Below are 27975 nucleotides of genomic sequence, written 5' to 3' on the forward strand. Positions count from 1 at the left end.
AACAACCCATTCTTAGTGGTGTCGAAAACAGTAGTTTCGGGACCACAATTCTGACAAATGAGTCAGTAAATGTTATTTATTTAATATTTATAAGCATTTCTTAGAGTCATATTAAAATTTGGTTAAGAATTTTTAACGTTTAGTTAGTTAATTAAGTAAAAAAGACTAAATCGTAAAAGCTGCAAAAGTTAGTTTTTATAAGTTAAAAGTGTTAATTTAACAAGGAAACAAGAATGGTTGGATTCATTGGTAATTTTACCATTGGTTGTTTAGTAGACGATTTATACATATATTTTAATTATATTATATGTTATTTTAAACGCAAAATGGTAATTAAGTAAAATAAAAATAATAACATAAACAAATAGTAAAACTATCATCTTCTTCCTTTATTTTTTCTTGAAACCAAAAAAGCCATAGGCAAACCTAAAAAGCATTCGACCAAGCTTGTTTTTCATGCATTGTACTTTTTTATTCTCATTTTTAATGATTTTTATGTTTTTGTGATCGTTTTAGCTTAATTTAGCTAACTCGGGGTCAATTCATAAATTTGTTAAAACTTTAGGGACTTACCACGAATGATTTAGGTGTGTTTGTGAACATAGTTGTTAGATTCTTGAGTTTAATAACTAAATATAAGTATTTTGTATAATAGTTTTTGATAATTTTAATGTTAAAGGACTACATTGTTTTAATGGTAAAACTTCAAGGAATTTTAGTGAAATTGTAACAAATGTGGGCTGTAGAGACACCCTAAGGAATTCGGCTAGCTTGAGTTTTGAGTAAATGTGGTTAATTTGTAAGTTTTAGGTTTAGGGACTAAATTGAAAAAAGAGTAAAATATTGGGGTAATTTTATAAATTATGATAGAAGGACTTAATTATATAAATCTGTTTATTTAAGTACTAGAATTGGATTAATTGAACAAAAATTATTATCTAGATCAAGAAACAACTCAAACGAACACAAATTTCAAAAAAACCAAAGTAGCAAAGTAGTCGTCAGTTCGTGTTAAAAATCATTTTTTTGGTGCAGCTAAGTTCGTATCATCGTTAACTTATTGCTTGTGGAATTTATTAATTGTTAATGAATAATTATGCTAGGTAACTTAAATGTTTATTGTGTATTATATGCTAAAATGGATTAAATTGTCATAGTGATTAATTGATGAATTGGTTGAAAATGTGAATTTCATGAACATGAGTATGAAATGTGATAACGGAAGTGAAGTTCAAGGATAAGAATATATAATGAGTCCCATTTGAACCTCGTGAATACCTAGGATACAAATGACATTTAAGGGTTATACGATTCCGGGTGCTAGTCTTGGATGTTCTACCGATGGCTGAGGTCCTACATTTATTGCGGATTCTCCACAACTCGTGTGAGCATCATCGTGTAGCTTAACATCCCAACCCACAGCTCATGTGAGTAGGCCCATTTCACAGCTCATGTGAGCATTACAATTCCAATCATGATTATAGATACAGGCACACTTTGTGTGAGCATGGTTCCCGTGTATCCAATGTTGTTTCATTTGGTTCAACGGGTATTAAAGGTTTAAATTAAGTGAACATGATTTCTTATAAGTTATATGTTAAATGGATGAAATTAAGAGTACTTGTACAAATGATTTGAGATGTATGAATGATACATTGGAAATGTGTTGAATGTTATATAAGTGGATATACTGCCAATATGTTTCTTGATATGGACGAATTGTATGTTTTATGTACTAGTTCACTAACTTGTGAGATTGGTGATGTGAAAAGGAATTGGTTAAATATATGATCATGCTTATGGAATTATGCATGAACTATATAAATTGAACCTATTTAGTAAGTTTACGTTTAAGATCTATACAAGCTTACGAAGCATTATTTGCTTATGTAGTGTTTTTCCTTTCTTGTAGATCATCAGAAAGCCCGATCGATTGAGAATCAAGTCAGAGTACATACACACTATCCATCCCTCATATCAGTAGAAATTTTGGTCATTTTGATGACAGGTTATAAATGGCATGTACTAGGAGCCTTTAAGTTATTTTGCTCATGATAATGTTGTTTATAAGTTGGTTTAAGTAAGTTTTGTGGTTGTATATATATGTTGGTATTTTTGGTTTAAGTTTGAGCCTTGATGTGCTTTTAGTCATTGTTAAGTGCCTATTGTAATTAGCTTGAGATATGGTTAACAGTTGCGATGAATGGAGGAAACGACCTATCTTTAAGGTAATGTTTTGTTATCTTTAAGGTAATTTTCAAGTCAGACAATTGGCCTAATGGGTAATTGAACTTGAAAGTTGGACCTAAAATCGTAAATTGGGCCCGAAAGCCCAAAATCGATACCAAAACCCAATAATTGGTCGAACTGGGCCCGGTATGTGAAACCGGGCCAACGGTCTAACTGGTGGCTAAACTGGATTTGTCAGGTCGTCATCGACTCGGACCGAATCGACAGCAACCGAACTGGCTCGGAATGCCGTAAGGGTGTCGCACCTATATTACTGGACACGATAGTGCCGGTGGCTGCGACAGCAGCGTCCCGGTGACTGGTCATCGATGGTTAAGCAGTGGAAGGGTTACACTCGTACTGGGACTCTACCAGAGAATTTGATTTCAGATTAATTATTCAAAAAATAATATTATTTTAATAGTTTAATATTAAATTAAATTTAATACTTATCTTAATAGTATTTTATTAATTTAATATTAAAGTGATTATCTTAATATTAAATTTAATTTAATGTTTATCTACAAGATAAACATTCTATTATTTAATAATATTTATTATTAAATTTAATAAATTTAACATTAAATTGATTAAATTTAATCATAGTTGAACTCTCTAAACTCTCCCTATATAAAGAGAGCATTGGGTCATTATGTATAGACATTTGAATTCAAGAGAAAGTTGTAAAGAGAAATTTCTCTGAAGAGATTATTCTAGAAAATTTATAGAGATATTTTTGTAATTTACAACTTAACCCAAAAGTTTAGAGAAATTTCAAGATTAACCCACTGGTAATTTTTGAAAAAAATTTTGATTCGAAGTGATCCTACACTCGACAAACGTGAGCTTGAAGATAACAATGAAGACTAATCGATTGAAGCACTCATCCTAGACAAATCGAAAATGTACAATTTTGAGTAAGTGTTTATTACTTTAGATATCACAACCAATATCTTGTTTTGGAAAAAGTTTAAAACCATGGTTTTTCTCTAAATTTATTTTTCGCTGCGTTTTTCAAACTCGTTTTTTCTAACATCATTTTGTTTCGATAAATGGCATGTACGTAGGTTTTGAGTCAATTTTCATAATATGAGATCTTGTTGATAATTAAAGCTAGAAATGGTAAAGTTTAGTATGGCCAAATGGTTGGTTATATAATTGAGATTGGTATTTATATGAATTGAATGAGATGATGTATGACGTATGGCATATAAGTGCATTTCTATCATATGGTTAAATAGTTAGACTCGTGGAACTTAGCATATGTGTTTAAGTTGAAATGATGAATTTGATGTAATGCATATGTATAAAAGATGTTAATGTTTAGAAGTAAACATATTTGAGATGAATCCTTGTTGAAATGGTCGAACTGGATCATAAGTTTAATTGTTTAGGTGTTGCAAAATTTGTACCATTTGAAAGTAGATGGTCACGTTGCGACATTGGGCCCCTTAACGTCATGACGAGATCAAGTTAGTGAGTTGCATTGCAATGAGAAACTCTTAAAGTCGCGACGTCAACCCGATATTCTGAAAACTTTATAATTTGGTCCTTACTCAACCTCGAGTCATCTTAAGAGCTTTCGTAAGCTTGTAAAGGACCTGGAAATGAATGTATAACATATGGTGAATACATATTATAATTAATAGCATCTATACTTGGTTAAATTGAATCGTAGTTGATTGTAATTGCTCTGACAATGAATGTGACGTCCCATAGCTCTGACCCGATGATCAGGTTGGGTATAGGTGTTACAAGTACCTAGGTATTATAAGTGTTGAGAAATAATGATTTTGGTACTAATTTGTCATGTAATTAAGTCGAAATTTGTTGAGAATCCTAGAATATATTACTTAGAGGTTAATCATGGACGAATGTATGATATCTTAAATGATGTTTTTAAGTGGATTAAGGTTTAAAAATGGTCAAGAATGATTGAACAAGAATTTGACATGTTTTGGCATGTAAATAAGGTGTTTTAAGGTCATTTTGACACTTTAGGATAGATGTGCTGCAACAAATACCAATAAGTATCGGTATAAGTCCTTCAGAGAGAAAAAATAAATAGTAATAAGGACTTGTGCCGCAAAATCCCTAGATGCTGCGCAACAAGTGCCTTGTTTTCACTATTTTGTGTCCAAACAAGCTTAGAATGATCCTGATTACAACCAAACTTTAAAGGAAGTTTAGAAATGGTTCAAATTACTTTAAAAGACCATAATAAAGTTCAAATGAAGTGTTTAATATTATCTATAAAGTTTTGTGAAGTTAGTGAACTTAATGTCCAAATGTGACATCAGGGGCGAAGCCAGAAAATTTTTTTAGGGGGGGCCGAATGAAATTTTAATTTTTTATAGTTTATATTTTTATAATATGTAAAGGATTAAATTGAATTTTTATAATTTTAGGAGGGGCCAAAGTGCAATTTTACCTTTACTAATTTAAAATTTTTAAAAAATTGTAAGGGCCTAAAGTGAAATTTTTCATTTTAGGGGGGGTCGGGGCCCATGCTAGCCCCCCTGACTACGCCACTGTGTGACATCCTTTCCTCAGTTATTTATGTAACTCGGGTAATGAGTGTTACATATAGATTAATTTCTTAATATAATTTTTTATAGATAGCAAATTTATATATTTTTATATTATTTTGAGTAAAAATATGCCATAAGTCATTCTAAGATTTGTAAATTTAAAATTTAGTTTCGGGCTTTTATTTCTAGAAATTTATTTCTTATACTTTTCAAATTTTAAAATTTAACTTAATTAAAATCTCTTTTTTTATTTAAATTGTTACAAAGTGAATATTTTATTATTTTAAAATTTCACACTAATAAATTTAGCAAAAAATTTTAACAATTTTAATAATTAGAATAGGCTAAATTTCTTGAAATAGAATTACATTCCAAAATTGTAAAGAGTACAAGGTTTTACCTGCAAGTTATGTAATCTTAACGCTGTATACAAACTAAACGCCCAAATCAAAACAATCTTTGATCCATGTGTTGGACAAAAGAACAAGAGAAAAAAAAAAGACTTGATCCATGTACAGTCAATTTTAGGTGAAGCAAAGTCAAGTTTGAGAAAGTATGGAAAGAAACTACGAATCTTCCTCTTTCTCTCTTTATAGACGTATCATCCGGCCCGGAAGTAGCAGATTAATAACTCAATCTTCTCTTCCGCTTTCCATACCCAAGCTCAAATTATCCAAACATAGATAAGCAGTGAACTGAGAAATGGCGGTCAGCATTGAAGATGTGGAGATTTTAAAGCCCAAAACGGACAAAAGAGAGTACCGAAGGATCGTCCTTAAAAATTCCCTTCAAGTTCTTCTTATTAGCGATCCCGACACCGACAAGGCAAATTAATCTTCCAATTCCTTGACTTTCATTTCATTCCCAAATCCATTACTATTATGAACCTTTCTTTCTAATTTCCTTGTTTCTTTTTTTATTTATTTTATGTTACAGTGTGCTGCTTCTTTAAATGTGGGTGTTGGTTCCTTTTGTGACCCTGTCGGCCTCGAAGGCCTCGCCCATTTTCTTGGTATTTTTTTTTTTAATCCATTTATTTGATCTTCTTTTTGTATATGTGAACTGCCAGGAATTTTTTGTGTTACTTCTATTCTTTGAATTTAACAGTGTGTGACTTAAGCAATTCTGTTCCTCGTCGTGTTCTTAAATAAATTGAATGGGCTAAAATTTTGTAATCAGTATAGCTCTCACTAAAATATGTCATTAATGCTGATTAAAAAAAATTCTGTTGGTTCAGTAAAGTTTATTATTACTGGGTTGAACTTCCCTTATCGTAAATAATTCAAAATGATCTTATTGATTTTCTGATTATTTTTGGTGGTATTATTGTTTCTGTGCATTGATTTAATTGTTGAAAGAACTCTGGTCCAGCAATTGAACAAGAATTGCATGGTAGTGGGATAGTTATGATTTTTACTTTGTTTTTTATGTTTAACATGTTGTCCTTCCTTGCAGAGCACATGCTGTTTTATGCTAGCGAGAAGTATCCCTTGGAAGATAGCTACTTAAAGTATATAACAGAGGTATTGCCCATCTTAAATGCAGAATGGTCATCTATTGATGAGTTCATGCGGTTTTAATGGTTACTTTTTATTAAGTTAAAGTTCCTCGTGTTTTAATTACAAACTTGCTATATAAGTATGCAGAAATTGTTAAAAGAAAGGGAGAAAAAAGGAAAAAGAAAAAACCAAAGTTTGAGAGGGGTTCAGGTTCTTAGTATCTCTAGTATTGCTTACTAGTCACTTGCATCATACCTTACGCCATTAAAATTACTGTGCCTTTTATGAGGTCAGGTATTTGGATCAGTTATTTGGCTGTTATTGATATAAAAACCATTGTAATAGATAAGCACTTCTAAAGATGTTTTATTGATACAAACCTTTTAAACCATAAAAGTATCAAAATTATTTCTGAAGCATCAATAAAAGGGGTGATTACAAATTCTTGGTATCTTTTTTTGCCAAAACAATTGTATAATATTATAATTACAGAAAGACATGCATAATAGATAAGCAATCTTAATCTTAGAACCAATTGAACATCAAATTTGAAAGGATTCATGTAAGATGTTTGTGATCTAATAACCGATTAATTGTTAGCTAACTTTGAATAGAATTAACTTCAAAATTTGTAAAGGGATGCCTTAAGACAAGAGGCTTATAGTGAAGTAAAATCATTTGCATGACTTGTTTTCAGATAATATTCCTTTGATTTAAAATTTAAGTAGTTTTATTTTCCTGATTTACAGCATGGAGGCAGCACAAATGCCTTCACAGCTTCTGAGATGACCAACTATTTTTTTGATGCCAACACCGATTGCTTTGAAGAGGCTTTGGACCGGTAGATGTTGTTTATGCAGTCTTCCTTTAGCAGTTATTTTCATCTTGTTCTTTTAATGCATGCGAGACTGGGTGTTTTCCTTGCTCTTTAGGTTTGCACAGTTCTTCATTAAACCATTGATGTCGGCTGATGCTACCATGAGGGAAATTAAAGCTGTTGATTCTGGTTATCACTTTGGTTCTTGGTTTACTTTTAACACATAGATTCCTTTATTTTAATCTATAATTAATCAACATGTCTTTTTCTTTGTAGAGAACAAAATGTACTTATTGTCTGATGAGAGGAGAATGAGCCAGGTATTATTTTCTTATTGTTGTATTATTTTCTTATTGTTGAACCATTTTGAAAGATTGCAAAATCTCAGCTTTCACTAAATTAAAATGTTGGTAAAAATTTCCCTTTCTGTTACTACCTATTTTTCTTCTTTTTTTTTTTTTTGGAAGAAATGGATTTTGGAGTCGAATCCCCATCCCGCAATCCCCTAACAGAGTGTCTATGTGACACATGTCCAGCCCTTCTGCAATACAAGTATATTTTTATTGAATTTAGTTTTTTTTTTTTTTAATTTGGTTTTTTCTTTGTTTTACATTTTAGAATGATATTTTAAAGGGATTAATTTACATGGCAACTCATAAGTTGATCTAGGGTTAAAACTTAAACTGTTTGAAGGAAAAAAAAAAATCTCATGATCTAGGATTAATTTACAGCCCTTATGGGCATGTTTTTATTGGTTGTTAGTTTTTTAAATAAATATTTTAAGTTTCTTGATTTACTTTTAAAATGATATTTTAAAGGGATTAACTTACATGGTAAGTTACAAGTTGATTTGGGATTCATATTTGACCTGCTTGAAAAAAGAATTAATTTATTGATTATCTATTATTATGTTTTAAATGATGTATTCAAAGAGATTGTTGTGCATGATAATTCATTAATCTATTTAATATCTATATTGAACTTAAGAAAAACAATATTTTATATTATTTATTTTATTTTAGATTAAAGTTTATAATTTTATTTTAAATTCTATTTAAAGTGTTAATATGCATGTTAAATCTCAAGTCGCCTGCATTTCATTATTTTATTAATTATTTTATTTGTATGATTTGTAATTGACCCGTATGTTAATTATTTTCAATTTATGTTTGAATATTGTATTTGAAGTAGTTTATCCACATAATGATTGGTTGATTGATTAGCATAATATCTTACCTGATAGAGAAATAAAGTTTAAAAAAAAAAGATTTTATTACTTATGCTTTATTGTAATTTTACATGAGTATTTAAAAGGATTAGTCTGCTTGCTTACTTGCATGTTAAAAATTCATACTCAATGGTGAAATTTCTAGATGTATTCCTAACTGTTTTTTTTTTGTTTTAACTTTTTCCTTCTTTGCAGCTTCAAAAACATCTAAGCTTGGAAAGTCATCCATATCATAAATTCGGTGGAGGTTAAAACCCTTTCTTACTGATCTTCGTTCCTTCTTCCCTTGACCCCTTCTGTCTTCCCTTTTCTCTTTAGTTGAATTCTTAGACTAGCAGGCTATTGGGATGCATTCTGCATTATAGGTAGTCTACTAACCTAGTGACATTGGAGAATAATTATAAAAAATTGAATGAGAAAGTCCGTAGTAAAAACCCATTTATGAACCTGAAAATGCTTAATTTAGCATTTCCACTTAAAAAAAATTTCCCAAGACTCCTGTCTGAATGTCTTTGATTTTGAGATTACTTATTCTCCTTTCTGAGGGATGCTAAGGTTTTTTACTCTTCTTAGATGGTTTAGATTTAAGTGCTTAATTTAATTACTACCCTTTTGAGCATTCTCTTGTTTTTCAATATTCCTTCAATATGCAAGGATGGGATCTTGAACTAGATCTTAATTTTGAGATACAGATGTATCTCTCTTTCTCAAATAATTTCTTTGGTTTTCTTCTTTTGTGATCTTTTTTATCTGTTGGATGTGTCTGATTTTTACCCGCCGATCTCTACCACAGGTTTCTGGCCTTCCTTTTTATGCTTATCAGTAACTTGTTCATGTATAGGGAACTGTGATACTTTAGATGTTAGACCAAAAGCAAAGGGAGTTGACACAAGGCAAGAACTCCTTAAATTCTATGAAGACAAATATTCAGCCAACCTCATGCATCTGGTTGTTTATTCAAAAGGTAAGTAACTAAATTTTCCATTAAGGACTATGGCTTTGGTAAGAAGAAAAGTTGTTGCTATATTTCTTTGAATAATCAATGTTACAATTTAATTTCTTTTTTTTTTTTTTTTTGTATTTTCAGAAAGCCTTGATAAAATTCAGAGTCTGGTGGAGGATAAGTTCCAGGAAATCCAAAACTCTGATAGAAGCCGTTTCCAGTTTTCGAGTCAGCCTTGCACATCAGAACACCTTCAGGTATATGGTGCTGTTATGTTGTCTATGCGCTGTAAGTGTGTTATGTTTGTCACAATTTTGAGCAAAGCAAGCAAGACTCTTCCACAAGCTTCAATGTTCTAAGAGGCTTTTTTTACTTGGCTGGTTTCTTTTCTGTTCTTTTTCTTCTCAATTCTCAGATTCTTGTCAGAGCTGTTCCAATAAAACAAGGCCACAAATTAAGGATTGTATGGCCAATAACTCCAAGCATTGTTCATTACAAAGAAGAGCCATGCAGGTATCTTGATCATCTCATTAACCATGAAGGAGAAGGATCATTGTCTTATGTCTTGAAAAAATTAGGTAGGTTGCTCATATATAAGCTTTAGATAAACCAATTTGGAAATATCTCAAAATTCACGCATCCCTAAAATTTAGGATGCGTCCTTTTAAAATCCAAGTTGTATACTTGTTTTGCTTTTTGGTTGACATATACAAAAATACCAGTTCATGCACATCCTTTATGTGTATGAAGTAGGTAATATTAAAACAACATAAAATACGAAAGAATTTGAGTCATTTTAAATTGTAAAAGAGAGAAGTCAGTCTTTCGGATAAAATGCATGTAAAAGAGACCATTCAGAAAAATAGTCATGTAAATGGGTTTTTCGACTGTAACCCTACTTCATAGGAAAAGTAAATAACAAATAGGGTCTTACCATCACAGGTTTTATTTTTTCATTTTATGATTGGTTTTCTCATCAATTCACTGGTGTCGCTGCATTCATTATGTTGCAGACCGTAATATATTAGTTAACCATATAGAATCTATAATTAATCTAATCATAGGCTAATCGTAGGAGTTATTGACTGATCTTAGGCTAATGTTAGGATTTTTCTTTATTTACTTCCTTTTTCTCAGCTACTGTAACAATTATATATCCTAGTCTTCTACCTGAAACAATACAGCAATTTCTTCTATTCCCTTTGTGAGATTTTACACGTTACACTGAACTCAATCATGGGCTTTGTTATTAGTCTAGATTGGCCTTTTGATCTTATATCTTTAAGACAAATTTTATCCAAGTATTTTGTTTTTCTTTTAGTTTTTTCCTAAAAATAATGTGCTTCTTTACTTAAAGATATTCAGTTTATTCCATATTCTACACATCCCTTTAATGGTTCATTAATCTCTATATATTGTTGACAACCCTTTAAACTTTTCATGGATGTGGAAATACAAGTTGAGGTTTTGCAAAATATGTTGCTGCATTTTGAATCCTGTTGTTAATTCATACCGCATGAATCAATTTGGAAATTCATCAAATGATAGTTTTGGTCAGTACAAGTATTTTGCTTCTCTGTTTTGTGTCAAATTAGGATCATCTTGAATGCTTCAATAATTTTTTTATCCTTTAGGTATGTGGTTATTCTTTGAAACCATGATATGTTTACGCTGCACTAGGATAAGTTTGAATGTATACACATGGACAAATAGGCATCATGCCCCCCCTCCCCCCTCCCTTTTTCTCCCCCCCCCCCCCTGGCTCCCTCTATTTTCTCCTTTTTTAAGGCATAGATAAAGTTGTGAATGTTTGTGAATTTATGTTTATGTATATATGTGTAAGGGCATTATATATATTTATTGTGTGTATATTTAGTGAATTTTGTGCCTGCATATGTATGGAATTTTGTAGGATGGGCTACTGAATTGTATGCTGGTGAAGATGATAGGGCTTCAGAGTTTTCTTTCTTCTATGTAGTAATTGATCTGACTGATGCTGGCCAGGGTTAGTTTTATTTTCCTTCACACTTCTCTTTCATTATTTGGTGTTTGATATGCTTTTAATCATTGTAGTATTATTTATTGATAAGAGATTATTAAGGCTCGGAAATTTTGCATAGGAAACAATGATGTCTTTTAACTTGACTAATATTGTTTCTTATTGAGTAAATTTCAGATCACATGCAAGAGATAATTGGCTTACTATTTAAATACATTCAGCTGCTGCAGCAATCTGGTGTTTGTAAATGGATTTTTGATGAGGTATGCATATATTATACTTGAATAATTATAGTTATTGTCTTGTAGGAGTTGTTGACCATTCATTGTGACTGTTTATCATAATTTCATGTCCTTGTTGCTTGCATATGTGACCATATTTCTGTTTTAGCTTACCCACAAAGGCTGCTTTTTGATTGATAACATGCTGCAGTTCATTAGATCTCGTGAAAACAACTGTCGACTTGTGGCTTCCGTGTAACATCTCTAGATGAAATGTTTGCTCTTAGATTTAATTTTTTTTGGCAGGAGAAAGAAGATTAGGATTTATTTTTTAATTGAGGTTTTGCTTATGGGAATTATGTTAGACTATGGTTAAGAATAAGGATTGATGGGTGATAATAGAAAGGAATGTGACTAAGGCTACAAATATGTGTAAGCAAGAAAGGGAGAGAAGCTTGGAGAAAGGGTGGGAGTTGATATCAATAGTGGAGATTGGAAGAGTATTTAGTCTTTTAGCGAGGAATAGTTATTTCATTAATCAAAAGAATAGTGAAATCTAAGTAACTGGTATTCCAATGATGTCTAGACTACCCTAAACTTCAAACCCTTCTTGATAAAAGAACCACAGAACAAACTTGGTCTCGAAGAAAATAAATGTAACTCGTATATAGTCTACAGTCAATAGCTTAACCCCAGTGCACTGAAATAAGGAGCTACAATTTTGCCCTTGTACATGGAAGCAGCCTAAATTTTTAATACAATCACATTGGTGCGTTTGTTTTGGGAAACTTATTTATTGCTGATTCTTTAGTAGCCGGAAGTAAATTGATTACCCTATGATTAATTTGGTTAATAGAAATAAAGTCAAGTGTCTTATTTTCATGTTTATCGTTTTGAATCTCTTTGTTGGTGTCTTTTCCCCCTTTATTCAAAACTTATGAACAAGAGTAAGATGACTTGATAAACTTTCATAGCTATAAGCACCTTGGTCAAGGTGATTTCAGAATTCCTAATGTGTCATTTTGTTTTCTGTGCATCAATGGTTTGATTTTAGTTATAGCCAGTATCTCTTTACATTAATTATTCTAAGATATTTTGATTTGTGAATGAAGCTGTCAGCTATTTGCGAGACAGGATTTCACTATGAGGACAAAATCTCTCCTATTGACTATGTTGTTCGTATTTCTTCAAACATGCAAGTAATTAAATCTCATCCCTTCCATCCCATTTTCTCCATTTCATTGCTTTAACTTTTTTGTTCTTGTTTTATACAGTTAGTGTTTTGATGTAATATTAATTAAAACTACATGGACAAAATCTCTCCTATTGACTAGGGACATGGCTAGCTGACTAAAGCCCCTTGCAATTTTGCCACATTAATCAAAATACGTGGAAAGAAAGGATTTTTCTGTATATTTGATGACATGACATGAAACATATTTTACATTTATTTTCTCGTAATGGGAAAATTACTAAAATAATACAAATTAAAGAACTTTTATTGAAAAAATAGGAAATTTACTAAAATGATATAAAATTAATATTTTTTAACTGAAATAACATGGGAGGATTTTTTTACCAAAAATGATACGTATGCTACAATAAAAAGGGGTGTAGCGATCAAGTGTTGGAAAATTCGATTTAGAAAATGATTATTTTAGGTACAACAGAAGTTTTAAAATTTTTTAAAACTGAACCTATTGTGTTATTTATGATGATAAACTTTAATTGAAATTTTATTTGTGCTTTGTTCGAGGCAAACTAAAGTCGAAACCCATTTTCTATCGAAGCAAAGAATGAAAAATTTTAGTAACTTTCAATAGGAAACTTAATTTTCTTTACAATTGAAGTTATGTGGTTTTCCCTAAAAAATAGAATTTATTTTGTGAAACAACTTTTCACTATTTTCTTGACAGAATAAGGATGAATGAGACATGTTGTAAATTACTCAACACATGGTTCCTATTTCTAGAGAAACGGTATAAGAGTTCTATTCGAATAAAGCTTGATTAAATAATAATATTTAATAGAAATACAACTTCTATTCCAATTAGGAGTATAGGGTGTACTGGAAAGCCCTAGTAAATCACAAAGACAAATGACCCATGTTTTACTTTTCATTAATTCTATTGTTATTAAAAATCATGACCTAGGGTGCAGAATATTAAACAATATTCCAGTTTAACTTATATTTGAATACTGGTTTTTGGTTTCTTATTTATTTAAATTCATGCTTTTATTCACATCAAAATATACGAGTCACATGTACATAGTTTATTATCTACTCAGAATTAAGGTATTCACATTATGATTGTCATAAGTGAATAAAATCCATAAATGGATTTAAGATTTATTCCACTTAGGTCATGTCCTATTTACTATTAGTCCAATCAGCTACATCTATAACATCTTTTACGAGTCATTCTCTCTGATACTCAAAATAAAGTTATATCTTTTATTGGATTTCATAAACGACATATTAGTTTTTTAATCGATTCATTTAATCTTGATTAGACTAAGGATGCGTTTAGATTATCTACTAATATAAGTAATTTTTTCAGATTACAATTCGATTATGGAATATTGTTTAATATTAGTTAAACCTTATATAATCAATAAGCCAATATTTATTTTCATTTTACTTTGTGGGTAAAAATCATTAAAGATAATAAGATATTAATGGAATTAATAGATATTATATTAAATAAATAGGTTTAAAAATATAAGTATATATAAACGAAAATACTACACTAAGTGTACTAAAACTTCTGAAGTTTTCTTCTAACACAAGACCACTAAAAAAAACCATAAACCACCCAAATAATCCAACAAACACTGAAAGGAAGTACATTTTGGTCAATATAAATTCTGGAATGCCGAATTAGAAAGGTAAAATTATAATTTTTTTTTTTTTTTCATTTTGACTGAGATTGCATTGCAACTATTCATCCACTAACGACAGACATCAAAATTGTTTGTGATAATGTAAGAAATTCAAAATCGATTTAATTCATTATGCGATTTTATGGAAGCCTCAAGATTAGTAACCAATTGATAGTATATGTATATTACAATGGGGAAATTCGTACAATGGACGATTGCTCAATTTTTGAAACCAACAATAAACTTGCACCAAGGTTTTATAGTGAAGCTAACTTTGCGGAAATAGAGAGAGATTAGTTTAAAATTAGCGGAAAGATGTAATCGAAGGTTATTAAGATTAATATATAGATTTTCGATGTTATACGTATAATATATTCATGATATGGACAAACATCTGATTTAGACTTATGCTGAATGGGTGGGGGAGGGAGCAAATGTGTATAATTTGCCGTCACCATCTTCTGGACATCATGTTTATAATCATGCATAGTGTTGTGAACAACTATAATATCTTGCATAATTATATCATGATTCTAGGATTAATTAGCACAACATTACAAAATCATATCTTTCTTTATGACTTTCCTTATTTGTGTTTAATTTTTTACTATAAATAGACTGTGTAACCTAATGTAAAGTGACAAGTTTTCCCCTAATTTTCTCCTCTTTTCTTTTTATTTCTCTTTCTTTTTCACGTTGCTTCAGCCAACAGTAGAGTTGCAACAGCAGCTATTTTCTATTTCACATGGTATCAAGAGCCAAGTTGAACCTTCCCCGATAAATGAAGTTTTTATTTTTTTATTTTTTGTTTGTTTCTCTGGCCATGCCCAACCGAGCTCCATCTTCTCTGTTCCTCTCAATGGTCGTTGCCTTCTCTCTAATATTTCCCTATTTGTATCTACTTTTTATTCAATCAATCATGTCGGAATCTCACAAAAGTTCTGCCGAAATCACCAACCCTGTCACAAGTTCCCTTGCATTTTAAAATATTACTGCTGTTACAAGCGGAGACTTGCAGAGCATTCAAGCCACATATCATTGAATGGGAAGCATTACTTGAAGTGGTCACAATTGGTCCGCACTTTAAAAAAGGGCGGGGGAAAATTGAGCCATTTAATGGGCACAGGTCCTTCGCAGGACGAACAAGACTCCATGGTGATGTAATGGTTATGGGAGTCTATGCTGCCAGAAATTAGTGATACATGTATGTTTCTCGGAACAACCAAGGAGATTTGGGAAGCTATCTGACAGACATTCTAAGGTTAATGATGCACAAACCTATGAAATTAAGACGAAAATTTCAGCAACCAAAAAAGTGACTCGAACTGTCACTGGATATTTGAGTCTCTTACAAGGCTTGTGGCAAGAGATTGATCATTATCAATGCATCCAAATGCACTGCTGTGAAGGTGCATCAATTCTGAAACGATTTGTGGAAAAAAATGTATTTATGATTTTCTTGTAGGATTAAATGTTAAATTTGATGCTGTAAGAATGCAGATCTTGGAAAAACCGGAATTGAGACTGAGCTAGAAGCTATTGAAGGGTGCTCCTGAGGTTCTCTATATGTGGATACCATTTGTTCCATTTGCTGAATCTGTGACTAAATGATATTTCAGAAGCAATATCTTTCTCAAGTTCATTCGGTAGCTCACTTAAGTGCTTGTTTAGTTCCTTGTTAGGTTCCTTTTAGAGCTTTTCTAAGGAAAATTGCTTATTTTAACTAGTATGTATTTAGCTTTTACTTCTAAGACTTACTTGATACTGTCATCCTCAATTGCCCTCATTTATATGTTCTCCTGCAATTCGTTCATTTCCTTTAATATTGATGCTCTCATGTTGGAGCTTTGATTCTGATATTTTGAGAAGTGAGTTTCAGATATATCCTCCAAAAGATTGGTTGGTCGGGTCATCATTGCCTTCGGATTTCAATCCAGACACCATACAAAAGATACTAAATGAGCTTTCTCCTGAGAGTGTTAGGTATGTGTTCAAGTAAGGTTAAACTGGAAGATTTGAAGCATTGAATTGTCTCATTGGAGACAACACTTACCTTCATTTTAATGCAAGTATACATCTGATTGACTTGTTTGGCCCTCCATCTGAATTTGTTATAACTTTTCAATAATGATAAACTCAATTATCAGTTTGAGGCTTTTGCTTAACGTCAGCTTTCAAAATTTCTGTTCTATGTTTTTGTGAATTATATTATTCATGTTACTAAGTAAATTGGTTGCCGAGTTACCAAATGCATTTCCCTCAACGCATCAGAGCTCCCCCTAAACAAAATTGCTATTAATCTTATATATCTCATTACAAACAGTTTCTGGGAGCTATCTGGAAACTTTTTTACCAGTAAAGAGAAGTTGCAGTTGTGCTTTGATATAGTTTATTTCTGAATCCTGCATTTTTTAACAGAATCTTCTGGGAGTCAAATAAATTTGAGGGACTGACTGACAAGGTTGAGCCATGGTATGGTACTGCATATTCCATTGAGAAAGTTAGCCCCTCAAGGATTCAGGTCCGTAGTCAGATATTGCTGATGATATGTTAATTACATTTGCATAATACCTTCATTTCTCTATTGATTTAGTCATTTGATTATACTGAAAGAAAAAGGTATCCTTCTTTGACTGCAGGCATGGATGTCCTCAGCTCCTAACGAAAACCTGCATCTACCAGTACCTAATGTGTTTATACCAACAGACTTATCGATTAAGAATCCACAAGAGAAGGTTTGACGAGCCTTTCCATTTGATTTTATTAAAATCACCTTATTTTTACATATATTCTATCTTCTCATCTGATTATCCTTTGGAACAGATCAAGCTTCCGGTTTTGTTGAGAAAGTCATCCTATTCAAAATTATGGTACAAGCCTGATACAGTGTTTTCTACTCCAAAGGCATATGTTAAGATAGACTTTGACTGCCCCTATGTTAGCAACTCTCCCGAAACTGAGGCTCTTGCCAATCTTTTAGCGACGTTATTGATGGATGACTTGAATGAATATGGTATGATAAATGCAGAGGATTTTTCTATAGTGGTTTCTGTGTTTTCCATAGTGGTTTAAATGTCCGAAGGCACAGTGTTTGATAAGCAAAGCCTTCAATAGTGACAATACATTGTTCTTATAATTTGAGTAAGATTATCTTCTTTGCTAATGCCTTGTTTTATCTTTGCATGCTTCAGCTTATTATGCCCAGGTTGCTGGTCTTCATTATGATATAAGTCACACAGAAAGTGGTTTTCAGGTACTTATTATTTTTATTTTCCTTGGCATTAATGTGATTCCATCTGATAATTGTTTTCGTTGAACTAAATGGGAGTTATCTATGGATATGGTAATGGATTTTTATGACACATACCTATCTTAAAAGTAGTACTTACTGAAAAAGATTATATTCTTAATGAAGAATATTAACAGAGACGGAATTTAGATGTCTATCACAGTAATATGGAGGTGGGGTTGCATATTTCATTGTTAAAGCTCAACGTTGCTCAAGTTTGGCAAATTTTCTGAGGGTTACTGAGGTCATTTTAACCTATGCCTGACCTTTCCTGACTCATCCACATTCAATTGGTTGGTTGGGTCTGTTTACAAATTTTGTCTTGAACTAAATGATAACAAATGCCTTGTAGTTTCAAACAATTATACATCCTTTCTTCTTTTGACAAAAAGAAAAAGATTTTTTGAATGCTAGAAGGTAACTGAGATTAATGGACTAACAATTCAAGAGAACCCCAAATATTGCTCTACTTTATTATCTCTTTTTTTGGTGAAGACCTTCTATGCTATTGCTCTTGGGAAGTTTACTGAAATGCATAGCATGTATAATCTTTGGAGAATGTAAACAATTAACTTACACTTCCACACCCAAAGTCCTGCCTTACTCTTGTACCTATCTGTGGTTTGTTTTCTGTTATAGTTAGATTGAAGTTAGAATTTACATGATATGGATGTCAAACTGCATATTTAATTTGAAATGATCCTAGGGACAAATTTTCTTTTGTGGTAAACATTTCTCTCTCTTTTTCTCTCTATATATGTGTGCAGCTTCCAGGTGGTGTATAGTATTCATCATTTCTTTTACTCAATTAAATGGTATCATTTAATCACTTTCAGGTGACTTTGGTTGGTTATAATCACAAACTAAGGATCTTGCTAGAAACCATAGTCAACAAAATTGCAAAATTTGAAGTGAGACCTGACAGGTTTTCAGTAATCAAGGTAATGACTAGGAGGCAATATTAATTTCTAATTTCACTTCAGAAATAAGAACTGCCTTTTATTGTCAGCATGCTGTTGTCTTTCCTTGCTCTTGTCCTTCATGTATGTCTTAGTCATTTGTTTCTTATTGATTTAAAGAAGAATAAAAAGCAATGATTATGACTCATTATGCCTTAACGTTAATTACATCCGATATTCAGATATTGCAGCCTTTTATTTCTCCTCAAATTTGTCACTAACAGCAAATTTAATTTAGGTCCTTGTGAATGTATTTGTTGTTCTCTCTTGTGGAATTAGTTATGCATTTGTTTGGTTTTCATTGAGACTTCATAATGTTGGTACTTTGTCATGCCGAGCGCACAATCATCCTAATGTTTATATCTAGTTTAAGTGTCCTGTGGCCATTCTGCAATTTTTCCATCCATTGTTTCATCTTTTCTTATTGTCATATCCAAATTTGATAGTCTGAAAAAGAATGTTTCTTTACTGTTTGGTTAAGTGTACCATATAGATAGCCAAGTTTGAAGATGATTAAAAATTCAAGGCAACGTTGATACACCAAGACCTAAAACCACCTTTAGAGTTTCAAAGGACATTTATGTTTTTTATAGTGTAGCCAGACATTTCCTGGAATAATTTCTAACAAAAAAAATACTTGAAAGATACCAAATTTTTGTAACGTTTGATGGTGCTTCAATTTCGAAAGCAATAGCTTAATGGAAATGTCTCCAGTTAACCCCTTATGCCACATAGGCTTGATATATTCAAGAGATGGGGGAGTCTTATGCCATCTGCGAAAAGACAGTAACCAAGCAGTGTGAGTAGCACGGCAAGGGGCTTTCAAATCTTCACGAGTCACTCTCAATAAATTTATTTGTGTTAGGAGGGTAGAAGATATTCTTTTCCCGGACAAATAGATAAGGGCAGTTTAACTATGGATATTTATGTAAGTTTCACAGCTACTAGTTATGTAAAGGTAGCCGCAAAGTAGGCAACTGCCTATCCATCAAATGCAATGCTTTTGTAAAATTGCTTTGAAGGGAAGGTAATGTTGTCCTAAGGTCCTTTTTGTAGCTGTTACGTTGCTTTAGTACCTATGACCTTCGCTTTACAACAAAACATACTTTAACTATCAGTTTGTCTCGGTTTTTGAAATCAAGAGCAGATGAAGATATGATTCATGTCATGGCACATTGGTCATCCATATATAATCATTTTCATTCAGTTTTGTTAAAAAAATGACAAGAAAAGAATACAATTTTTTGTAATCTTTAATGAAATTTCTGTGTGGTAGCCTATCTTCTCTCTGTTGAAATAAAAATGTGTTGAGAATAGAAATTCTTTTTCTTATATTATAAAACAAAAAATTTACATAGCTATTTATACTAAAAGAATAAGTCTAACTAAGGATATGTAAATAGTACATTGAGACTAAAAATCCCTAATTTTAGGTTAATCAAATCCCTAAAAATCAGCAATGGGATTGGTAAGCTGTCAAGAGATAAGTTGTCAACACTCTTTCTCAAGTTGGTGCGTAGATATTAGACATGCCCAATTTGCAAAGCAAATTATGATAGCTTTTTTTGTTGAGTCCTTTAGTGAACACATCAACTAATTGTTTATTAGAGGCTATATGACTTAAGTCCAAGATGCCGATAGTCAACTCTTCTTTGATGAAGTGTCGATCAATTTTTATGTGCTTTGTTTGATCATGTTTATTGGGTTTTTGGCTATACTGATGGCAGCCTTGTTGTCGCAATATAAGGATAATTTTCCTTTATTCGACAACTTCAATTCTTCCATAACTTTCAATAACCACAGTTGTTCGCAAACTCTTTGAGCCATAGCTCTGTATTTTGCCTCAGCACTTGATCGAGCAACCAAACTTTGCTTCTTGCATCTCCAAGTGACTAAGTTTCCTTCTAAAGTGTGCAATATCCAGATGTAAACCTCCTATCATCTAGAGATCTAGCCCAATCTGAATCTATAAAAGCTTCCATCTAGAGATGAAAATGCTTAGAAAAAAAGAGGCCTTTTCCTAGGGCAGACTTCAGGTAGCGTAGAATGCGAATGACAGCTTGCATATGAGATTCTCGAGGATCATGCATAAACTGACTTACTAAACTGACTGCATATGCTATGTCAGGTCTAGTGTGAGAGAGATAAATTAGTCTACCAACCATTCTTTGATATCTCTCTTTATCCACTGACTCCTTATTCCAGCTTGCAACTTATGATTGCTTTCTATAGGTGATTCTACAGGTTTGCATCCCATCATACTTGTCTCGGTCAATAGATCTAGGATGTATTTTCTCTAAGAGATGAAGATTCTTTTCTTTGATTTGGCAACTTCAATTCCTAGGAAATATTGTAACTTACCTAAATCTTTGATTTCAAATTCTTGAGCCAAAGACTGTTTTAGTCGAGCCATTTCTTCATCATCGTCTCCTATCATCATTATGTCATTAACATATACAATAAGAAGAGTGATCTTACTTTTGTGATGTTTCATAAAAAGAGCATGATCAGCATTGCTCTTTTGATAACCAAAAAGGATCATAGCTTTGCGAAATCTATCAAACCTTGCTCTGGGAGATTGTTTCAGTCCATACAAGGCTTTCTTCAATATGCATACTTTCCCTTGCATTTTTGTATTATCAAATCCAAGAGGAATCTTTATATGTATTTCCTCTTCTAAGTCTCCATGTAGGAATGCTTTTTTTAAATCAAACTGTTGTAGATTCCAATTGAGGTTGGCTGCACAAGATAACATAATTTTGATGGTGTTCATTTTGGCAATAGGGGCAAACATCTCTTGATAGTTCACTCCATAAGTTCGAATGAAGCCTTTAGCAATCAATCTGGCTTTGAACCTTTTAATCGAATTATCAGACTTGTGTTTTATAGTAAGTTTCATTCTTTTCTAGTGCTTTCATTTCTTCAATCATGGCTTCTTTCCACTTGAGATCTTCAAATGCTTCATGCCAATACTGTGGAATAGACATAGAAGACAAAGACAAGGCAAAGGCTTTATAGGAAGGGAATAATGATTTATAAGAAATAAAGTTAGACATAGAGTGTCTAGTGCAAGATCTAACACCTTTTCTTTGGGCAATAGGTTTATCTAAATTATTTGGAAGATAGGAAAGTAAGGGTAACTCACCAAAAGAGGAAGATTTTCGAGTTTGGAATAAGTTTTTCAATAGTTACTGAGTCAGGTACCACTTTTCTCTCATTGATATCCCCCTAAAGAAGTGATTGAGTTGTACCATAATTGCATGATGGCTTTTTCTGTTCTAGGCCTTCTCGAATACTTCTTTAAATCTAGTTTGTCCAAACGCCCAACAATCTCCTTTTGAACAGTAGTCTCCCTCTAAACAATAGCTTTCTCTTGAACAATGGTGTTGTCTGGAATAAGTTTTTCAATAGTTATTAAGTCAAGTACCACTTCTCTGTCATTGATCTCCCCCTAAATAAGTGGTTGAGTTGTACCATAATAGGGTTTAGTTTCTCTGAATGTAACATCCTTACTAACGAAAGTTCGTCACAGAGGATGATAACACTTGTAACTTTTCTATGTTGGAGGATACCCAATGAATACACATTTAAGGGCTCGTGGATCTAATTTGCCTGCTTTTTGATCATGGACATAACATACACATCCAAATGCCCTTGGAGGTACAGTATAAGTATTTTGTCCTTGTAAAGTTTCCAAAAGACTCTTGAAATTAAGGGTTTTGAGTAACACTCTATTAATAAGGTAGGCCACTACAAGAATTGCGTCCCCCAAGAATGGTTTAGGAAGGTTCATGGTAAACAAAAGAGATTTGGCGACTTCTAGCAAATGCTTGTTTTTTCCTTCCAGTGACCCTATTCTATGCACTAGTACTGGGACAAGTTGTCTGATGATTCATCCCATAAGACTCCAAATAAGTATCAAAATTGTACTCTGCACCATTGTCAGTTTTAAAAAATTGTATCTTAGCATCAAATTGAGTACACACCATTTTATGAAAAGATTGGAAGCATGTAAACACATAATTTTTTTTATTTTAGCAAATACACCCAAGTCATCCTAGTGTAGCAATCAATAAAAGTAACAAACCACCGATTACTAGATAACGAGACATGTCGAGTATTACTTCTATTATTTCTCAAAGATAAGAATTTTTAGTGTGTTTAGCAAACTTACAAGCTTCACAAAAACAATGAATCAAATTGAGTCTTTGAAAATAAACTGGGGTATAACTTCTCTATAACAAAAAATGATGGGTGCCCTAACCGCCGATGCCACTACATTATTTCTTGGTTGATAATCTTATTCCCTCCAAAAATAGCTTCAATGGAACCCCCAACATATATAAGCCATCATGCAATCTACCACTGCCAATCTTCCTCCCTTTTCAAAGGTCCTAAAATACACAATGATCAAGAAAAAACTCAAATTTGCAATTTAAGGTATTTGTTATAGTACTAAAAGATAAAAGGTTGACCAAAAAAGGGGGAACATGTAATACAGAGGATAGTTTACTATTGGGTATACAACTGACAGAACCTGATCCAATTACAGGAGTAAAAGACCCATTAGTTATCTTGACACTATCTTTTGTTGACTTAGGGAGTAGTTTAAAAAACTTTTAGAGGAACCTGTCATGTGTCTATTCGCTCAAAATCAATAATCCATGAGTCAGTATTAATGTGAGTATTAAAAGCATTACTTGACTGGACAAAATTGGATGTTGGATTCGAGGAAGAGTCAAGTTGGGACAGGAGACGTCAGAAATGTTGAATTTCATTTGAAGAAAATGTTCTAGTGGATGCAGTTTCTATAGATGACTCTGTAGCCTTAGACAAGTTTGCTTGACCCCAATTTGACTTATTTTGTTTTCCTCCCCAGCCTTTGGTGGGTCAACCATGTAACTTCCAGCACATGTCCCTATTATGTCTTGGCTTCCCACAATAATCACACTGCAGATTATCTTTATCAGGGTTACCATCTTTCTTTTTCTCTTGAGAGCCACTAGCGACCAACCCAGCCTTCTCAGTTGGTGTTCTATAAAGCATAACACCTCTTTGCTTTCTTCTTTGTGAACATTGGAGTATGCTTCCTTAAGAGAAGGAAAATTAATTTTTCTGAGAACTTGAATTGGAATTTGATCATACTCAATGTTTAACCCGGCCAAAAAATCGTAAACCCTCTCTTTCCACAAGCTTCTGAAACTTAACTGCATCGTCGGTACAGTCTGCTTGGAAATCTTAGTCATAATCTAGCTATTGCCATAAATCGCTTAGTTCAGAAAAATACTGAAATTGACATCTCACCTTGCTTAGTGTTGTGAACTTTATTGCGGATTTAAAAAATCTAAGCATCATTCCCAACTTGTGAGTAGATGAGAGCAGCTGCATGCCATATTTTTTCTGCAGAGTCAAGTAACGGGTATGTTTTGAAAATCTGGGGTTGCATACAGTTGATAAGTCGAGAGATAACAAGAGGGTTATCAAAGTCCCATTGATCATAAGTGGAATCATTTAGTGTGGCACTATCGTGACCATGCGAGATAATTGTGCCCATCAAGTTTTACAAGACTAATTTGTAACGAGGGATTATCATAAATAATTATTTTTTTGTCAAGTCATTTTTTTTCTTCTTCAGAAAACAGCACCACTAGAGCCAATAACAACAAGGTATACCGGAGAAACACCAAAAAAATCAACAGTGGTGGTCGTAGAATCAAATTCATTAATGGGTCATGTGGCTTATAAATGTTTTTTTCCTGTTAATTAATACATTTCTTATAACCTTTGTTCTGCCTTTGCACTCTGTTTTTAGCAGGAAATGGCAATTAAAGCCTATCAAAATTTCAAGTTCCAGCAACCCTATGAACAGGCTAACGACTATTATTCATTAATAATAGAGGATCAAACATGGCCTTGGATGGAACAACTTGAAGTTTTGCATTGTCTTGATGAGGAAGACCTTGCAAAATTTGCTCCAATCATGCTCTCACGGGCCTTTTTACAGTGTTATATAGCAGGTTTGTCATATCTTCCTTCCTTCTCTCTCTACCTTGATTGCTTTTCGGTTGCATCTAGTTATCTGTGCTTGGTTCTAACTATTGTCATCCTTTTTGTTTTGTTTTATTTTAATTTTTTTCTCCTGTAGGAAACATTGAACATGAGGAGGCAGTATCAATGATTGAGCACATTGAAGATGTGTTCTTTAAGGGTTCAAACCCTATATGCCAACCGCTGTTTCCATCCCAGATTCTAAGAAATAGAGTAGTTAAACTAGGAAAAGGCATGAATTACTGCTACAGTAAGGAAGGCCTTAATCCAAGTGATGAGAATTCTGCTTTAATCCACTATATCCAGGTAATTGTGTTTGTCTGGAGAACGTAAAATTTTTTGTGACCCCTTTTTTGAATTGCATTTTCATTCAGGAACCACTTAATCACCCTTAAAGACAATGATGTTCGTTAAATTTTGAGTCAATGCATAGCTCAGAAGTATCCAATTTATGCCATTTTCATTTAAGAAAATTTTTGCTGCTTCTTAAAGAATGTGTAATATTTGAATAGCAGATTTATTGGGATTAGATTTAATTAGATTTTGTTTTGTTTTCTTTACTTTTAGAATAAGCCCTGGCATGTATATATATGTACTATTTAATAGAATAGTCCTGAAAGAATATGTCTGATGTTTAGCATTTTCATGTTTATGAAGATAATTTTTATGTTTTCATATTTAATGTTTATCATTTAGTTCAGACAACTGCTACCTAGTCAGAATGTTGTATAACTCATCTATTCAACTTAACCTGTTATGTCTTAAAAACTTTCAGAGGCAAGTGCTAGTTACAAAAATCGAAAATCTTGTATGTTTCTTTTTTGGCTCCTACCGTGGTGCCAAGCTTCGTGAAAATTTTTTTAATGCATGTCAATGCAGCTCTAAGGTTCCGAAAAGAAGATATTTGTGGTGAATAAACAAGTATATGTTTGCTTTCTATGGAAACAACATTGATATTTTGCAAAGTTTTGCATGATTATGTGATGGATGATATGCATTAAGGCTATTATTGTGGGAAATACTTTTGGCACAACTGCTGATTCTGGAAAAAGATGGCCTATGAAACCTATCTTGGACAATCTGAAGGTCTTTCAATTAATCAGACACTAACGTGATTATTTTTTGCTTTGTTTCTTTGTCACAGTGTGTGTGTGTGTGTGTGTGTCCTTTTGCTTTTAGTTGACATTATGCTGCTTCTTGATTATCTAGGCTTTATTTAGTTCTGACATGAATCTCATGTGAATGGTCAGGTTCATCGGGATGATTTTATTTTGAATGTGAAACTTCAGCTTGTTGCTCTTATTGGAGAGCAAGCTGCCTTCCATCAGCTTAGATCTGTTGAGCAGCTGGGATATATTACTTACCTAGGCCAGAGGTATGATAGAAAAAAAGAATTCTTCTTATTTTATTCTAGGATTGTCCGCCAAATGTTAAGCTCTTTAATTGTTTCTCATTAGGAATGATTTCGGTATCCATGGGTTGCTGTTCATTATCCAGTCTACAGTAAAGGTGAATAATAGGTTCTTTCTTTTGTATGTACCTCCTACCTTGTACCTTTTAACTTAAGAACACAATCTCTCTTAACAGGATCCTGGACATATTGATTCCAGAGTTGAGGCATTCCTCAGAATGTTTGAGAGTAAACTGTCTGAAATGAAAAATGATGAATTTAAGGTAAGATGGAGAGTTCTTCTGCTGGAAGTAATTTCTTTTCCTTTTTTTCTTTTTGTTTTTTACGGACTTTTTTTTTAAACTGCACGACAGTCTAAAGGTAATTTATGAGGTGGTTTTATAGGGCACTAGTAGCCTTTTTAGAAAAACTTGGCTTTCATTACAAAGTTTTTCTAAATCAAGTTATTGATGTAATTTAACTTCGGCCTCTAGTGGGATTTTGTTATTTTATGTACTTCTGGAATGGCCTTTGTCGTGGTCCATGGGTCTTAGTTTGGGCTTAATTAAGATATTATGACTCTAAAATATATTTTCATAGTATAATATTAAGGAACAATATTTGGTATATTGTCGGTGGAATTTAAAAATTCCACAAGCAGGGTTTGGGTTGATGGCAAGTGTAAAATTTATAACTCTGCTCATGGATTTGAAAAAGTATACTGCCGGTATATTATCCTAATATTAATTGAGGGCTATTGTATTTCTTTTTTTTTTTTAATATCTTAGTCTGAGAAAGATGGTTAGTAATACTTTTCCTAGTTATATCTATTTATTGCTAGTCAAAACCGGAGTTACCCAAGAATTTGTGAGAGAGAGAGTGATACGTAATCTTCTTTCTTCATTTGACAATTCAGCCTCATAACAATTGGAAATCCTTTGTCTAACGAGCATCTTAGTTGAATTTTTTGTGCATTTAGTAGATGGAGGAATTTCAAACTAATTCCAATATTTTTCTTTAACATTTGTTGCAAGCTTGCATGTTCATGACTCCCCAAAAAAAAAAAAAAGATTCGATTTGTATGCATCTTTGGTTGCGTTTGAATGAGAGCTTGTAATCTAATCGTAAATTCCTGACTTTTTACACAGGGCAACGTAAATGCATTGATCAATATGAAGCTCGAGAAGCACAAAAGTTTAAGCGAAGAATCTCAATTTTACTGGACTGAGATCATCAGTGGGACTCCCAAATTTGATAGGAGGGAAGCTGAGGTATCTCAATCAATCTTGATATTTTTCTAAATATTGAAAGGCTACTCATCAAAGAAAACCCATATACATGTTACTTTACTGTTAATCTGCAATGAATATTTTAGTTTTATCTTGAATAGTTCATCTTTTACTATTTGTTTTTAACAGGTTGAAGCATTAAAGAAACTTACACAACAAGAACTGATAGATTTCTTCGATGAAACTATAAAAGTCGGTGCAACTCGAAAGAAAACACTTAGTGTGCGAGTGTACGGGAACCAACATTTGGCAGAATACAACTCCCAGAAAAGTGAAGCAGTTCAACCAAATACCGTCCAAGTAGATGATATCTTTAGTTTTAGAAGATCTCGACCACTTTATGCTTCATTTAGGTGAGGTTTTGGTCTCCCTTGTTGATTGGACATGCTTGCCGTGGAGAAAAACAGAGAGATTCTCCTGTTAGTTTTCATTAAGTTGTTCTACATTGGAGAAAACAGAGGATCCCTCTTGTCTGTGATTTTGTGTTGTATTGTACTTATTCTCTTGATTCAGAAACAAAATTGTTCTGTGATTTTATTTGTTGTATCTTAGGTATGGAAAATAATTCTCTTGGTACAGAAGCAGAATTGTTGCGACTCCAATATTCAACAAATTAAACCTGTGGTCCGAATATATTTATTGAATTTGAA

At 32.6% G+C, this 27975-nt stretch overlaps 1 protein-coding gene across 2 annotated transcripts; it reads left to right on the forward strand.

Annotated features, from left to right (window-relative positions):
* The first annotated feature begins 5158 nt into the window (after positions 1 to 5158).
* On the forward strand, positions 5159 to 27975 carry LOC108481937 (insulin-degrading enzyme-like 1, peroxisomal). Of its 2 annotated transcripts, XM_017785030.2 has the most exons (26): positions 5159 to 5585; positions 5697 to 5772; positions 6216 to 6283; positions 7009 to 7100; positions 7192 to 7265; positions 7353 to 7396; positions 8500 to 8551; positions 9146 to 9268; positions 9392 to 9504; positions 9663 to 9825; positions 11160 to 11252; positions 11424 to 11509; positions 12580 to 12666; positions 16230 to 16333; positions 16769 to 16871; positions 16990 to 17085; positions 17174 to 17363; positions 17542 to 17603; positions 18476 to 18580; positions 24414 to 24615; positions 24744 to 24952; positions 25897 to 26021; positions 26104 to 26155; positions 26234 to 26320; positions 27185 to 27307; positions 27455 to 27975. In XM_017785030.2, the coding sequence occupies exons 1-26, from the start codon at positions 5463 to 5465 to the stop codon at positions 27680 to 27682; spliced, it is 2880 nt and encodes a 959-aa protein (XP_017640519.1). In that variant the 5' UTR covers positions 5159 to 5462; the 3' UTR covers positions 27683 to 27975. The 2 variants fall into 2 exon arrangements, with proteins under 2 accessions (XP_017640519.1, XP_052885334.1); XM_053029374.1 differs by lacking the exons at positions 5159 to 5585; positions 7192 to 7265 and having other exon boundaries at positions 5699 to 5772.

This window comes from Gossypium arboreum, chromosome 1, assembly GCF_025698485.1.
Source record: "Gossypium arboreum isolate Shixiya-1 chromosome 1, ASM2569848v2, whole genome shotgun sequence".
NCBI lineage: Eukaryota > Viridiplantae > Streptophyta > Magnoliopsida > Malvales > Malvaceae > Gossypium > Gossypium arboreum.

Bases quoted from the DNA above. Each gene is read 5' to 3' on its own strand.
- LOC108481937 (XM_017785030.2), top strand. From the start codon at position 5,463: ATGGCGGTCAGCATTGAAGATGTGGAGATTTTAAAGCCCAAAACGGAC. The intron at 17,086-17,173 runs GTTTGACGAGCC...CCTTTGGAACAG, and splicing joins TTAAGAATCCACAAGAGAAG to ATCAAGCTTCCGGTTTTGTT. The intron at 26,022-26,103 runs GTATGATAGAAA...GTTTCTCATTAG, and splicing joins ATTACTTACCTAGGCCAGAG to GAATGATTTCGGTATCCATG.